Source organism: Enoplosus armatus, chromosome 3 (assembly GCF_043641665.1).
Source record: "Enoplosus armatus isolate fEnoArm2 chromosome 3, fEnoArm2.hap1, whole genome shotgun sequence".
Classification (NCBI taxonomy): domain Eukaryota; kingdom Metazoa; phylum Chordata; class Actinopteri; order Centrarchiformes; family Enoplosidae; genus Enoplosus; species Enoplosus armatus.
The window spans coordinates 26,283,302-26,297,951 of NC_092182.1; the positions used below are offsets into that span (position 1 = coordinate 26,283,302).

General features: G+C 39.2%; 1 protein-coding gene across 1 annotated transcript; it reads right to left on the reverse strand.

Annotated features, from left to right (window-relative positions):
- Positions 1-6,994: 6,994 nt before the first annotated feature.
- Positions 6,995-14,649, reverse strand: LOC139282493 (delayed-rectifier potassium channel regulatory subunit KCNS2). The gene is made up of 9 exons (XM_070902237.1): positions 14,479-14,649; positions 14,241-14,374; positions 13,944-14,108; positions 13,691-13,862; positions 12,582-12,665; positions 12,312-12,473; positions 11,512-11,595; positions 8,771-8,863; positions 6,995-8,337 (listed from the first exon to the last, which is right to left on the reverse strand). The coding sequence occupies exons 1-9, from the start codon at positions 14,647-14,649 to the stop codon at positions 7,876-7,878; spliced, it is 1,527 nt and encodes a 508-aa protein (XP_070758338.1). The 3' UTR covers positions 6,995-7,875.
- Position 14,650: the final 1 nt, after the last annotated feature.

Genomic DNA, 14,650 nt, shown 5'->3' on the forward strand with positions numbered 1-14,650 from the left:
ACGGTTTAAGAAAAAACAATTGAGGAAGTTTAATTTTGATGCTGTCAGCAGCTGATCTGAACGTTTCTTTCAGTTTCTTTCTTAAACTACAGTGATGATTGTTTAAAGAGCTCCTCAGATCTCTTTTAAGTTTCGTTTCTTTTTTACTTAACCGTGTGGTACAAATCATTTTAACTGCTGACTGTTCAACTTACTCGGTACTCGTCTGTTAGTTCCTCCAAGTCTTCGTTGGTAAACGATGATGCTGCTGGACTTTTTGAAAGACGTTTAGTCCAGAAACGGATCATTCCCTGGTCTTGAAAATGCAGATTATCAGTTTGTTTCAGCACACGACTGCCTCTTCTGTCGTGACATGTTCAAAGTTTCAAGATAAATGTGAATGAAACATGTATTTGCTATCAGCCGTATTGAATTAGATAAAAGGAGATAACAGGATAACGTCTTCATCATCCAGAGTGTTCCTCACTCTAAACTTTCAAAGCTAAATGTTCCTCGTTTGTTTTGTTTATTTGTTTTCTACATACAGCTCTGAATATAGAGCCTTTGTTGAATTCCCTTCATAACTCATCATGTTTTAGTTCTATAAGCCTTCAGTGTTACATACGAAAACAAATCAATATGTTGGAACTCACTTTTGTGTCTCAACAAAATAGACCAATTTTCTTGTCTTCTGTTGCCTAAAAAGAAAGTGACATTTAAATGTTCCTCTCAGTATAAAAGAAAAGAAATACTTCAGTCAGAGACATGAAAATGGTGCTTCTTCAATATAGAGTCTGGTATAGTTTTTAAAGAAAAGCACAGCTAATGTAAACAGTCATCATTACTCTTTTACACTTCAATGTTTGTTATTCTCAGGCAGCTGGAGGATCAATACTTCATAATAATAATCAATGTTTTATATCATTGTTCCATCCTCATCCTCCGCTTCATGGATCTAACTGGAGGTCGTTTTACATCAAGACAAGAAAGTCTGGGAGCCACTGGCCCCACAGACACACCTGCATTTGAATGTCTAATATGTTTATCTGAAGCTGGGATTTAAGTTTTCTTGTAGTTGAAAATAAGCACGAAGCAACACGTTTAATTTAACCAGATGGTCACATTTTGACGTTTAACCTCCAGCGTCCTTCTCGGTGTTTAATTTGGGTTTTTATTTCTTCCTGAGTAAGCTAAAAAAACAACAACAACAGCGATCTGGGTCGATAAATTGATGGAATAGATTCAACAAAGCTTTTATTTCCTGGATTTATGAGTTTGATCTGGCACACTGGACTAAATGAGATTGCCCCCTAAAAAAGTGCCAAGAATCCGCAGAGTGAAGCTGGCGTCGCTCCAGATCTCCCTCAGCTTTACTTCTAACATTCCTCTGAGCAACTCAGCCGCTCATTGTTCATGTTTGGTATCCACCCAGCACAAAACATAAAGGAGGATTTATATTTTTATACATAGGTTTAGTGGTTACACGTCAGCTAGGAGACAGTTTAGTTCTGATCACAGGGATGTGCATCAGAATGAAAACCAGCTTCTCAGGTCATAAAACTCCTCAGGGGTGTAAAATAATGACAGTAGATGAGATACGAGTGTAGATAGTTTGGAGATCCTGCACACAAAGAGTCACGTCTGCTTGTGTACGAGCACCACTGGGCTGCGTTTGTATATTATGATTCATTTGATGAGTTGAAGGGTTGAATCCACAAAACGAGACACGTCGACACATGTTTTTGGGGAGAAACCCTTCAGCTGATGAAAAGATGCTGTGTTAACCTCCAGACGGACGCTCTTTGTGTGCAGCACTCTCAGTGACTCATGAGCACAATTCATTTTTTTGTTACAAGCAAAGCAAAAAGGGATTTTTCTTTCTGCCTTATCTTGTCAGTTTTGGATGTTCTGCTGTTTTAGTTTTTGAATAGTTATTTGAACAGTGATCTGACATAGAAACTGGTTCTGCTGACCGGAGGGAAAAAAGGGAAAATATGGAAAATAATGGATCTTGATTGTTTTAAAACTGGCAGTGAAGTCACTCTGCTGCATCAGACGTAAAGTCGGAATCACTGGACATGAACCACTGATGTTTTTCTGTTCTTTTTTTTCATTCATTTTTAAATTCTTCTATTATTGTCTGAACTTTTAACACATCGTGTGTGTGTGTGTGTGTGTGTGTGTGTGTGTGTGTGTGTGTGTGTGTGTGTGTGTGTGTGTGTGTGTGTGTGTGTGTGTGTGTGTGTGTGTGTGTGTGTGTGTGTGTGTGTGTGTGTGTGTGTGTGTGTGTAAACAAACTGGTGACTAATGAGGCCAAAACAAACTGCAGGTCTGTAGGTTTGAGCAGCATGAAGGTCGGGACGGTTAAAAGCAGAATTATCTGATTTGTACTAAAATAATAATAATAATAATTATGCAGAAACATGTCTGGATTACATTTAATTGTGCTTTAATTTCTGGTTGCTCACTTGCTGTCTGCTGGTAAAGAACTCAGAAGTTTCAGTAGCACAAACACTTCACACGGCTCTAATTTATTTACTGAGTGAATCGGTTATAATGTCTAAATCCTACTGAAACAGTGAGTGTGTAGATTCATCATTTCTCAAGTGTTACCACTGTCGAGGCTGCTCAAGAGTTATTTATTCATTTTCATAGTCCATCAAATATATATTTTACTTTTCTCTGGTCACACTCGCAGGTATTTTGTTTGTTCATGTTTTGTAATATTTGTGCTCAGTATTCAAGTAGGAATACGAACATTTTAACTTTAAAATGTTCAAATACAAACCGTCATTGGCCTCTGTGTGAAACTGTGATGCCTGAAAAAGTGAACAAATAAATGAACAGAACAAAGGAAACACCCGACAAGCTTTTTACAGATTTACAGTAAACTCAGTCAGTTTCAGGCAGCAGCGTCATCGTTTCGGTGAATCTGATTTCGTCCTGTTTCTCGGCCTCTTCTCTGTGCAAAACCCTGTTTTTTGTTTTCAGGCATGTTTGGATCTGCTGTTAACTCGTCTTGTCTGAGCTCTTTCTGCCTGATGCCTGATTTGTTGTTCACTCAGTTTCTGAAGTATTCATGCCTTAAAGTATGCAGTGGAAGTCCTGCATATGTTTGCGATCACTGCTGTTTGGTTTGTGTATTTTGTTTTGTTTTTGTTTGCTTGTCTAATAAAGAAATGAAATAAAAACTGAGGAAAGTTCAGCCACTCGTTTCTTTGTTTTTACACTTTGACAGTAGAAGTGTTTCCGTGTTATTAACAGAGGTTCTTATTTCATACTTTGGAGGTTTTCTGGTAGATTTGTAGATTTGCTGTTATTATAAAACCAGAGGTGGAGGACCCTTTACTTGAGTAAGAGTAGTAATACCATATAAAGAATACTCTACATACATACTTTACAAGTAAAAGTACTTTTTCAAAAGTAAAAGGCAGAAAAAGGCCTTTGGGAGGATTATACTATTATATATTCATTCACATCACAGCATTATTATTTCTGATGCATCAATGTGTACGCAGCATTTTACTGTTGTGGTTTGTGAAGTGAAGCTAATGTGAAATACTTTATATATTGTTTGTAATACTTAAAGTAACTAGCTGTCTAATAAATGTAGGCGAGTAGTATTAAAGAGTACAGTAGCTAACAGTAAATGTACTTCATTCCTGCGCTGTGTAACACTAACAGATCATCTGACTGCTTCAGATCTGTTCAGTCTCTTGTTGACAATAAGAAACATATAGATGAAGGAAGCTTGATTCAAACTAAAAACAGCTTCGCTTCAACAGAAAAACGTGATCAAAGCGACGGGCGGCATGAAAGTGAGACTCATTTCAGGTTATTATTAGATATCTGAGAGCTTTGATCTTGGATCATTTTATCTTTCTTAAATTAGATTTCTATATTAACTCCCAGCAGTGACAACAGAGACGTTTCAGCTGCTGGAGTCAATGTTTTCTTCCTGCTCAGCCCTTCAGGTTTGACTGGAGCTCGCTGGCGTCTAAGAGCTTCCTCTTGTCCCGTCAGATCCGTCAAATACTCGGAAACTTTTGAGGTTCGTCTCCTTTTTTCTTCTTTATCCACGTCGAGAGTTCTGTCTGCCAAAATAGAGAGATGAATTTTTAATCAGGTGGCCGCAAATCTGATCTCTCTCTCCTTCACCACGACTGCGGGTGTGAAGTTTCTCTCAGCCCAAAATAAAGAGTGAGTGTGTGTGTGTGTGTGTGTGTGTGTGTGTGTGTGTGTGTGTGTTTGTAAACCTTTTTTAAAACGTTTCCACGACGTTTATACTTGGGACCTAACAGAAATATAAAATCCGAAATATTGATGCTCAGTTGAAACGTCAGCTGAGGCGGAAAGAAGAAAGAAAGACCTTCATGAAGTTATTTAAATGGACAATAAACACATTTTCACTGCGCTGTTCAAAATAAGTTGCCGTAATAGATCATCAGGGTATTAAAAGGGTTGTGGATCAATACCAGTGACTCAGGTCAGGTATCACTGGCCTTGAAAACTTGCTGAAAACTTCCTGTACTGACACACTCAGCCAGAACAAACACTTGACCTCTTCTCCGGTTTCCCTGCACCAAACCTGAAAACCTGGAAGAGAACTTGAAATTGCATTATAGTGGAATAACAAATGTTCTTAAGACCAGCAACTATTTTCTTTCAGTTATTTAATAGTAGTTACTACTAATAAATAACTGAAAGAAAATAAAAACATTATCTGAGGCAAACCTCATGTTGTACGTGTTCAGTCTAGTTTCCTCTTAATGAATGAATGAGTGAAAACAACGAGGTGTTTTGAGACAATGGTCTCTATATGAATGCTGAAACAGGTTTTTCTTGCTGTAATCATTCCTCCTGTTCATACTGGACATTAAGATTACTTCCTAACATGTTTCCAAATAATAAAATCCAAAGTCCTCATTCTGCTCCAAAGTTAATCTGAAGTTAATATGAGGCTTCAGCAGTCTCAAGTTATCGAATCAAGATTTTATCTTGCAGAGTTACCGTGTTTCCTGGCTGAGCTACAGAGTAGAAACAGTAGAACAACGAGAGAATTTCACTCTAAAAACACAGTAACTAAGATTCTCAATTGACCTGAGACTCGTATTAGCTAAGATTACAATAAAAACTTCATAGTGCCCAGTTCCTTTCACTTTTTCTTTCAGCCCTTACTCGTCAAACTGTGTTAATGTCATCTTCTCCTCTATAACGCTCTGAGAGTGGATGGAAACCTGCCGGAAGACATGAACATCCATTATGTGAAACACAAGCTGAGCTCCAGAACCATCTTAATGTCGCTAATGAGCGCTAATGTCGCTCACTGAGTTTCCCTCCAGCTCGTCTCTCAGAACAAAGGTTTAAAGGCTCAGTTCACCCAAATCAGAAAAAAAATCTTTATATAAAGGCTCAGTTCACCCAAATCAGTACACGTAAAACGTACACATAGTTAAAACTAGCTAACTGTATTTAAAGGAGTCAAAACTAGCTAACTGTATATAAAGTAGTTAAAACTGGCTAACTGTATATAAAGAAGTCAAAACTAGCTAACTGTATATAAAGTAGTTAAACTAGCTAACTGTAAAGAAGTTAAAACTAGCGAACTGTATATGAAGAAGTCAAAACTCGCTAACTGTATATAAAGAAGTTAAAACTAGCTAAATGTAAAGAAGTTAAAACTAGCTAATTGTATTTAAAGTAGTTAAAACTAGCTAACTGTACATAAAGAAGTTAAAACTATCTAACTGTATTTAAAGAAGTCAAAACTCGCTAACTGTATATAAAGTAGTTAAAACTAGCTAACTGTATATGAAGTAGTTAAAACTAGCTAACTGTAAAGTAGTTAAAACTAGCTAACTGTACATGAAGTAGTTAAAAGAAGCTAACTGTATAACATAGTTAGAACTAGCTAAAACTAGAACTAGAACTAAACTAGCTCCATCTTGAGCAGCAACAACAGTGAAATTTTACGAATGAATTGATGCATTAGTGACATATTGCATTAGTAATAATAATAAACATTATATATATAATTTCCTGCAGAATGAGTACTTTACTTTTGATACTTTAAGTACATTTTACTGATAATACTTGTGTATTTTTACTTGAGTAGGATTTGAATTTACTTGTATTGAAGTGGTTTCACAGTGTTGTTTTGTTTGTACTTTCACTCAAGTCAATTTGTTTTTCCACTACAGCTAAATGTGGTGTTATTGAAATCATAATGAAGCAGCAACAGAATTTATATCAACTAACACACAAACGCTCACAACTTTTTCTTTGTTGGAGTTTGGAACATAGACTTTTGGTCTTTTATTTTATTTTGCTTCATTTTATTTTCTATTTATTTGTTTGTTTATGATCAACATGCTGTTTAAAAGCCCACTAGACTTGATTTTTAACCTGAGCAGAGAAAAGAAAGAAGAATGGAGGAAGAGGAGTTTAAAACAAAGGAAGGTCAGCAGATGAAGTGAAAGAAACAAAATAATAAAATAAAATGAAGCAGTTGATGCTCGTAGCAACAGTCAGCACGGCAGCGTATCACGGATGATATTAAATGACAGTTTGACAGGTGTGATCCATTATCCATCAACACAGCGGACGTTTCACAAAGTCATCCTGTAAATGAACTCTGTGGCTCGATGCTTCATTCAGACAGAACTGAACCAGGTGTTTCTGTAAGAGACGGTAGAATATGTCTATTATTACCTCAAATGGTTTCACTCAAATGTAGAAATATAAAATATGTCATGTGTTCTGTTTCAGTTTGTCTTCCTCAAAGACTTCATTTGAATAAAATGCAGCGTGAACCACCACTTTGTTCCAGACCAAATATCTCGACACATATCGGATGGATTGCCTTAAAGTGTGGTTCAGACATCCACGTCCCCCTTCAGGATGAATTGTAATAACTGTGGTGATCCTGACTTTTAATTTTGCACCATTATAACGTCAAATGTTTAATTTGTCCAATATTTTTATTTTATGACAAAACTACTGACATTCCCATCAGCCTCAGCTGTACGTTTACTGCTAATTAGCAAATGTTATCATGCTAACACGCTAAACTAAGACGGTGAAAGCATCAACATCGTCAGTCTGAGCATGTTAGCATGCTGATGTTAGCATTTAGCTGTGCAGCCTCACAGAGCTGCTAGCACGTCTGTAGACTCTTTGTCTTGTCGCTGCATGTTGGCACCGCATTTCTTGCGCTCATGCAGTAAAATCAAGACCACACCTGATGGTGGATGTGGTCTTCAGTGTCACAGACGTGAACCTTGCAGCTCATAGAGGTTCATCAACAATTTATTGTTGTTGCTCGTTGTATCTCTGCTTCCTACTTCTTCCACAAAAGTACTTCTCACAGTTTTTCATGGTATTTTTTATTCAGCTAGCTTCATTTGAGTGCATGCTATTTCACTTCATGTTCAGTTCAGTTCATCGTTCCTACAGTGCTGCAGACCTTTATGTTCAATCTGTGATTCTTCATTCATGTTTGTATCAGTATGAACAAACCTCCATCCTGAAACACCTCACGTGCACAAATGACCAAGACTGAGACCAAACTACAGCACATCATGTCAGAACAGTCTGTCATGGAAGAGTCCGCCTCCCGCCTTTGTGTCAGACATTAGCCATTTACAATGACTTCTCTAACTGAACTCTAATCAAACTGCTGCTTCCTGGAGTGTCTTCATCGTTTGTTCAGTCAGACCGTTTGGATGACGCCACCTTCACACTACATCTGTGTGGAAAGTCAGATTCATGATCGAATATGAATGTGGTCCAAATCAGAGCTGGAAACATCCGACTTCACATTGGTTTTAATTTGATTTGAAAACTTCAGATCTGAGCTCCAGTGTGAACGCAGCCTTCAGCAGGTTGAGCTCTTCCTCACAGCTGATGCAGCTCCTTCCTCCTCAGTATTGACGCGTAGGACGAATGTTCCACGTAGCTATAATTGATTACACCTCCTTCATCTTCATAATCTATATCGTCCTCCTCGAAATCATCAATGTAATCAATATCATCATCGTCCAGACACCGGCTGTCCCCGTCCGACCCCTCGTCCTCCTCCTCGTCCTCCTCCGGCTCCTTCTCGCAGCTCATCCTCATCTTCCTGCGGTTGTTGTTCCTCACCGACGCCTCCAGAGCTTTCTGTCGCCGGTAGAAGTGGGAGAACTTGTTGAAGATGATGGTGATGGGCAGCGCCACCACCAGGGTGCCGCCCAGAATGCAGCCACTGGCCGCCAGCTTCCCGGCCACCGTGACGGGCACCACGTCCCCGTAGCCCACCGTGGTCATGCTCACCGTCCCCCACCACCAGCAGGCCGGGATGGTGTCCAGACCCACATCCTGCAAACAGACGGAGCGGCTTTATATTTATGTGGTTACATATTTCAAATGCAAATACAACAAATACGTTGAAATTAAAAAGCGCTCCTGACTGACTGTTACAAAACTTGACTGCCTGAATAACAAAACCAGCCACATTATTATCAGTGCTATTAGTCACCTGAGCAAGTTTTGAAATATCAAAGACAAAAATTAAGTGTTTCTGGATCTGAATCTAAATACCACTAATATCTAATCAATATTCTAATGAATGACTTTCAGTACCAAGATCAGTTATCCAAGTGTTATGTAAATCAGTTCATGTGTTTTTTAGAAACACCTTACAGAGTTTTGATATACTTACAGAGGATACCAAAACCTCACAGGCTGAAATAATAATAAATAATAATAAAAAGAATAAAAACGAAATGTTTACATAAACGTCAAGCGTTACCTCTTCGTATTCAGCGGTGTAAGCCATACCAGAGAAGACGGACACTCCGACAGCCAGGTACAGCAGCAGGATGCCGACCTCCCGGTAACTGTGCTGCAGGTACAAGACGGAGGAAAGCTTGTTAGAAACAAGCGTAGATGGCTGCAAACCTCAACGTACCACGTGTCAAACTGGTGTATTTACAATAAACCAAGTGAGTAAGAACACATTTCACGTTGCCTCCTGTTGCACAACTTATCGTCTCTTTGGGTTTAATGGAGAGTGAAAACATGTTGGGATGCACTTCTTTTCAAGAAGAGAAGAAGAACATTGAGATTTTCATTAGATTGTCCTGTAATCCAGCCTCACTTTGGGGACTCTGAAGACACCAGAGAAGAAGAAAATAAAAGGTTCTCAGTCTGTTCAGTCTACTGAAAATAAAATTAATGCTACGATGCTCGGTACTAAATATTTCAGATAATTTACTTTTATTTTTCCCTTTTAAAGGAAAAGCAAAAATAGCAAATGTCAACATTTTTATAGATTATTTATAAAACTTTCACTCAGAGGAAGAAAAAGCTTTGCAGTATCATATTTACAGCGCTGAATTAAAATACTTATATATATAGTTACTATTTTATATTCATGTGATTTTACAACAATATACATACACAGTTTTTTATAAGGTAAACTTCTACCAGTAAATATTTAATATGCAAGCTTAAGTGCCGCTTGTAGTTTGGCTCCTTTCGATGTCACAGCTGTCGTGAAAGCAAATACAGGCCGCTGGTATGCTGTGTGTACCTTAATTAAATATTCATTAATTATTTAATATGTACTGAGTAATTAAAAAATACTTAAGAGAGTAATTCAGTTCTTGGTCTCCAAAGTGCACATTTGTTCCCCCCTTGTTTCCTGTACTTCCTCACTTGTACCCGGCAAGTATTTCACTGGTAACTCGCAGTTACAAAATGTTGAGGGTTGTAATCTGAAGTGTTTCCCTTTTACCTTCTAAAATGTTGTATGTATGTTGTTTAATATTATTTAATTATTATTTTACTGAGCTTTTTGACAAACTGAATGTACGGAGGTACTCTATGCAAGTAATCGAAATTGAAATAAATAGAAAAGCAGGATGAACATTAGCTCTAATTTAAACCTGCACAGATTTAGGGACCCAACATAAAAAACGTTCCACTATTTGAGGAATGGAGCTCTTCCAGCATTAAAGTAAAAGAACCTGTTAGCTTAAAATATCTATATTTCATGTCTTTTCCATCAGGTGGCATCATGTTTCTTTTCAAAATGTATTTCTTGTGTTTTCAAATCTCATCATTGTACGAACACCAGCCATGATTCATGTCACGAGTCTAGATGTACTGAAGCACTTTGGCTCAGATTTAAACTAATGTCTTCTGTTTGGGGTTTTTATATTAGTTGATATGCAGGAAAGAGACCAAAAAAGCTCTCAGTGTTTCACTCCCGATGCTGCTCATCAATCAGGAGCATTTATTAAGAGCTACTTTAATCTAAATGTAAATATAATGCATCCAAATCCAGTAAACCAGCGACTTTTTAAAAAGTAAAACCAATTATTTAAGATAATGGTTCATCTATTTACATTACAAGTCGTGCATAATGACGTTTTATTCACAGACAATGTTCTCCTCAGCCTCTGGAACGATAGATGAACCTGCTGCACTTTACGTCTCACATCGAGGGAGGAGGAAGATGTAATGAAGATGTAATGAAGATGTAATGAAGATGTAATGAAACCCAGGAGCAGCTGCACGGTCGTAGTTTGTGATATCTGATTCTGCATCAGATGCGACGTCTCTGCTGATGTAACTGATACACTTCACATGGGACCGTCCAGAGGAACGACCACAAAATGTCTGACTGTCAAAGTCCGGACAGATGTTCATCAAGAATGACTGAAATACATATATACAAATATAAATGTTTATATGCTTTATGATGAGTCAAGAGAGTTAATGTTCCATCAAGTGACTAAACCCTGAAATATTCCGGTGTACAGATGAGCAAACATTAATTTCGATGTGTTGAAGTTTGCTGACTTTGTTTGATTGATTGATTATTTAATTTGTATTTATTCTGTAAACTGTCCTGAACGAACACCTAGTGAGTCAGACTGCATTAATTCACCTCATGCCTGAAAAAAGTGAATTAAATGAATATTTTAAAGCTTTTTCACCTGATCAAACAGCATTTTGTCATGTTTTTACATCCGGGTTTAATGTTGAATCGTCAAGATCGTTTTAAGCATCCTCCACTGCCCGATACTGTCTGAGAGGACTTCACAGAGAATGTCTCCGTCTGATTAATCAATAATGAATAAAAATGATTACATAGTATATCAAGGAACATAGAGGACCAAGGAAACATAACAGGTGTTGTTGTACACTAGTTGTCTCAATGTTCAACTGTTTGTTCCTTTCAATCGTCTTTATTTTTACATTTTGCTCTCAAACTGCCTCCACTGTGGCCCTGAAGTCCAAACCCTCCGCACATCTCTGAAAATCAAAACCACATCTTCAAAAACAAAAAACAATGTTTTTGTGTGCGACACATGAGCTCAGAACCTTTGTCTGATGCAGAAAGGTCAACAGCCCAAAATGTCACAAACAAAATAAAAGTCAATCGCATCGTTTTCATTTTTCTGGAGGTTTCTGTGGGGAAAGTCACTGTGTGTCTGCCCACGAGTCACAAAGTCAAACGTTACTTCACGAGTCCCGACTCACCCGAAGTGTCGCTCCCAGCGAGCGAAGTCCTGTCGAGTGGCGGGCCAACTTCAAAACTCTGAAGATCCTCATTAACCTGAACACCTGAGAGACGAAGAGAAAGATGCATTACGACCGTGATGAAGGCCACAAGCTGAAATACATCTGTTCTGACGATAAAGTCTTTTTTGTTTTGACCTCTTCAGACTGTTTCACTCCTCCTTGCACTTTGGAAGTACTGAAAGTTGTGCCAGAAATTTTCTATCGTTTAAAATGAGGCTTTCTGAATGTAACAGCTGCAGCAGCTGTGGGCACAACAGATCGTTAACATTACTTCCATAACTTCTACATGTCTGTTGATTAATGTCGGTGCTAAAACCAGCCTGTAGACGCTCTCAGTGTGGGTTTTATGTACTGTGTGTTTACATTGTGTTTTACTGCTTTACTGTATCTGTGTACTTTAAAGTCGAGATGAAATGAAAAATTCCCTTTTAACCCTTTTAGATCACATCAAATTACAAAAAGTCTATTTCTTTATCAAAATCAGTTTTCTTCCTGTTTACAGAAGCTTGAACCAACCAGTTTCACCCAATAATATCATGACATCCAGCCATCAATCAGTCAGCAGCACAGAGCTAATGTCCATCAGTTAGCCAGCTAGCGGTAGCATGGTACGTCGGTTATGACACGCCCACTTTTCAACGTTCAAATCAAACACCTCCCTGACTCAGTAATGTTATATATCTACACAGTATGTAACAAAACAACATCACTGTACGAGTAGTGAGACCTCTATAACAAATAAAACATTACAAATGAACCTGTATGAGTCGTCCCAGGTCTCCCAGTTCAGACTCTGATCCCACAGCCATGTCAAAGACCAGGGTGATGTAGATGGGAGCCACAGACACCACGTCGATAATGTTCAGAGGGTGATGAAAGAACTTCTTCCTGTTCGGCGCCAGCAGCAGCCGCATCACCACCTCAAGGACAGAAAAAATACTCAGCTCTGTATCTCCTGTTTTCAGTGATATCTTTGTGCTCTTCACCAGTATACCAGCACACACCACGCTGTGTTTTTATCTCCTCACCTCGAAGGTGAACCAGCAGGTGCAGAACACCTCCAGAGCCTGCATGGTCGTGTCCTCGATCAACTTCCCTTCATCGTCAAACGTCTGCGAGAAAAGAGGAGAAAGATTGGTGATCACATCCAAAGTGCCTTCAATGATATATTCAGTTTTTTGACAAACAGCACCATCCTGCTTAACATTCATAAACTCTGTCTAGGATGACTGAACTGTGATCAGTCACACTTTCAACTTGTTATTTTTCTATTTCAAAATGAAGCTCAGGATGCAACAAACTAGAAAATAACACTTTGTTAAACGCGGCTGATAGTTTGTTTAGCACCTACTTCACCTACTGCGATAATCTTTGTATCCTCACAAGTTCTGTTTCTCTCATCGTGTGGCACGACTTGATGTGCTTTTGTTTGGACAGTAGTACAATAGTATTTTCCTACATTGAGTCATTAACAAGAACTCTTCCTGCATCTGATTCAACTACTGGTTTTTACCTCCATGTTTCATCATCCCTCCATCATGCCTACTCATTCTGACAAATTGGCACCATTAAAAATATGCCGAATTGGCTATTAGCAGTTCCTGTTTGCAGAGTGCCCCTGCACGTACAGACAACTATCACTGGATTACTTTGACGCTGAAGAAAACTTAAAAACATGATGATTCTCAGGCAAGTTCTGGAGATATACAGTACGTATTTTTTCTATGATTTCTAAGTGGATTTATGTTGACGTGGGACATCGATCAGAGATAATAAGTGTCACACGGAATCTAAACATACGTGTATCATGTCTGTGTGTTCACATTTGACTGAGTTATGACTCTGAGAAGCAGCATGATTTCTGACGTTTGCAGAAATCTGGCGCTAAGGGTAAAGTACCTTAATTGCCTCCAGTGAGCTCAAATCAATGGGCAAAATACAATAACTAACTTCCTGTTGTATTTAAAACATGTCACTCTCACCTCAAGCATTCTCAACTCTCTGCACAGTTTGCAAACCTCTGATTCAATCGACTCCCAGTAATCCCGACTATTTTCCCGACTGAAATCTTGGAATGAAAACTGAGCGTACGCAGTTTTGTTTGACGTCATGATCTTTCCACCTCTCCTGTACCGACCTGATACTCGGGGATGCTGTTGATACACATGATGGCGATGGATGTGAGCACCACCACGATGGAGAGCAGACTGAAGAGCTTGCTGGGGATGGAGTATCCGGGGTTCTCCAGCGTCAGCCACAGACACTTCCTGATGTTCCCATAACGCACCTCCTGGAAATGCTGCATGTCTCTGTGAGGATGGAGGAAGACAATGACTCAATTAACAGAAAGAGGGAGAAACGGAGGGGTGAGATACCGATAATTCTTTTACCTGTTTAAGTCGGATATCTCGTCCACAGATGTGTCTATGCTGCTGACGTCGCTCTCGTCGTCCCAGCTGCGATGCCGGCTGCTCTCCAGCTTGCGGTCGTGGTAACGATAACTGCAGCAACTGTCCAGGAAGAACTCATTGATGCCCCAGTACTCTATTTCCTGACTGTGTGGGAAACATAGAATAGAAACATGTTCAACTGACTGAGCATTTATGGATTACAGCGCTTAAATAAAAGCAGCTTAGCTCACTAACGCTCCGGAAAGGCAGAGTTCAACATTCGAGAGAGAGACAGACCTGAAGGAGAAGACACACAGCTCCTCCATGATGTGAAGCTTGCCGGTCTGGTAAAAGTGGAGGACATACGGAAACAGGCCAGGATTCCTATCAAAATAAAACTCTTTCTGCTGCACGTCATAGTCATCACACACCTACAGGAGGGAGGAAGAGAGGAGGGGAGCGAAGGGCAAAGGGGAGGCAGAAATTAAAAAGCAAATGGACATTTTATAGTGTCTCAAGACAGATACTGACCCACCTGCAGTATATCTTCCTCTGAATCACATGCCAGCAGCTTTCCCAGTCTGGTGTCTGGGAATTTCTTCAGCGTGCTGGAACAGAGGCTCCTCTTCAGACCTCCGACGTTCACGTGGACGAGACCCTCGTCAGAGTCCTGGTGGACCCAGCTGGGCAGACTCTCCTTCACCATG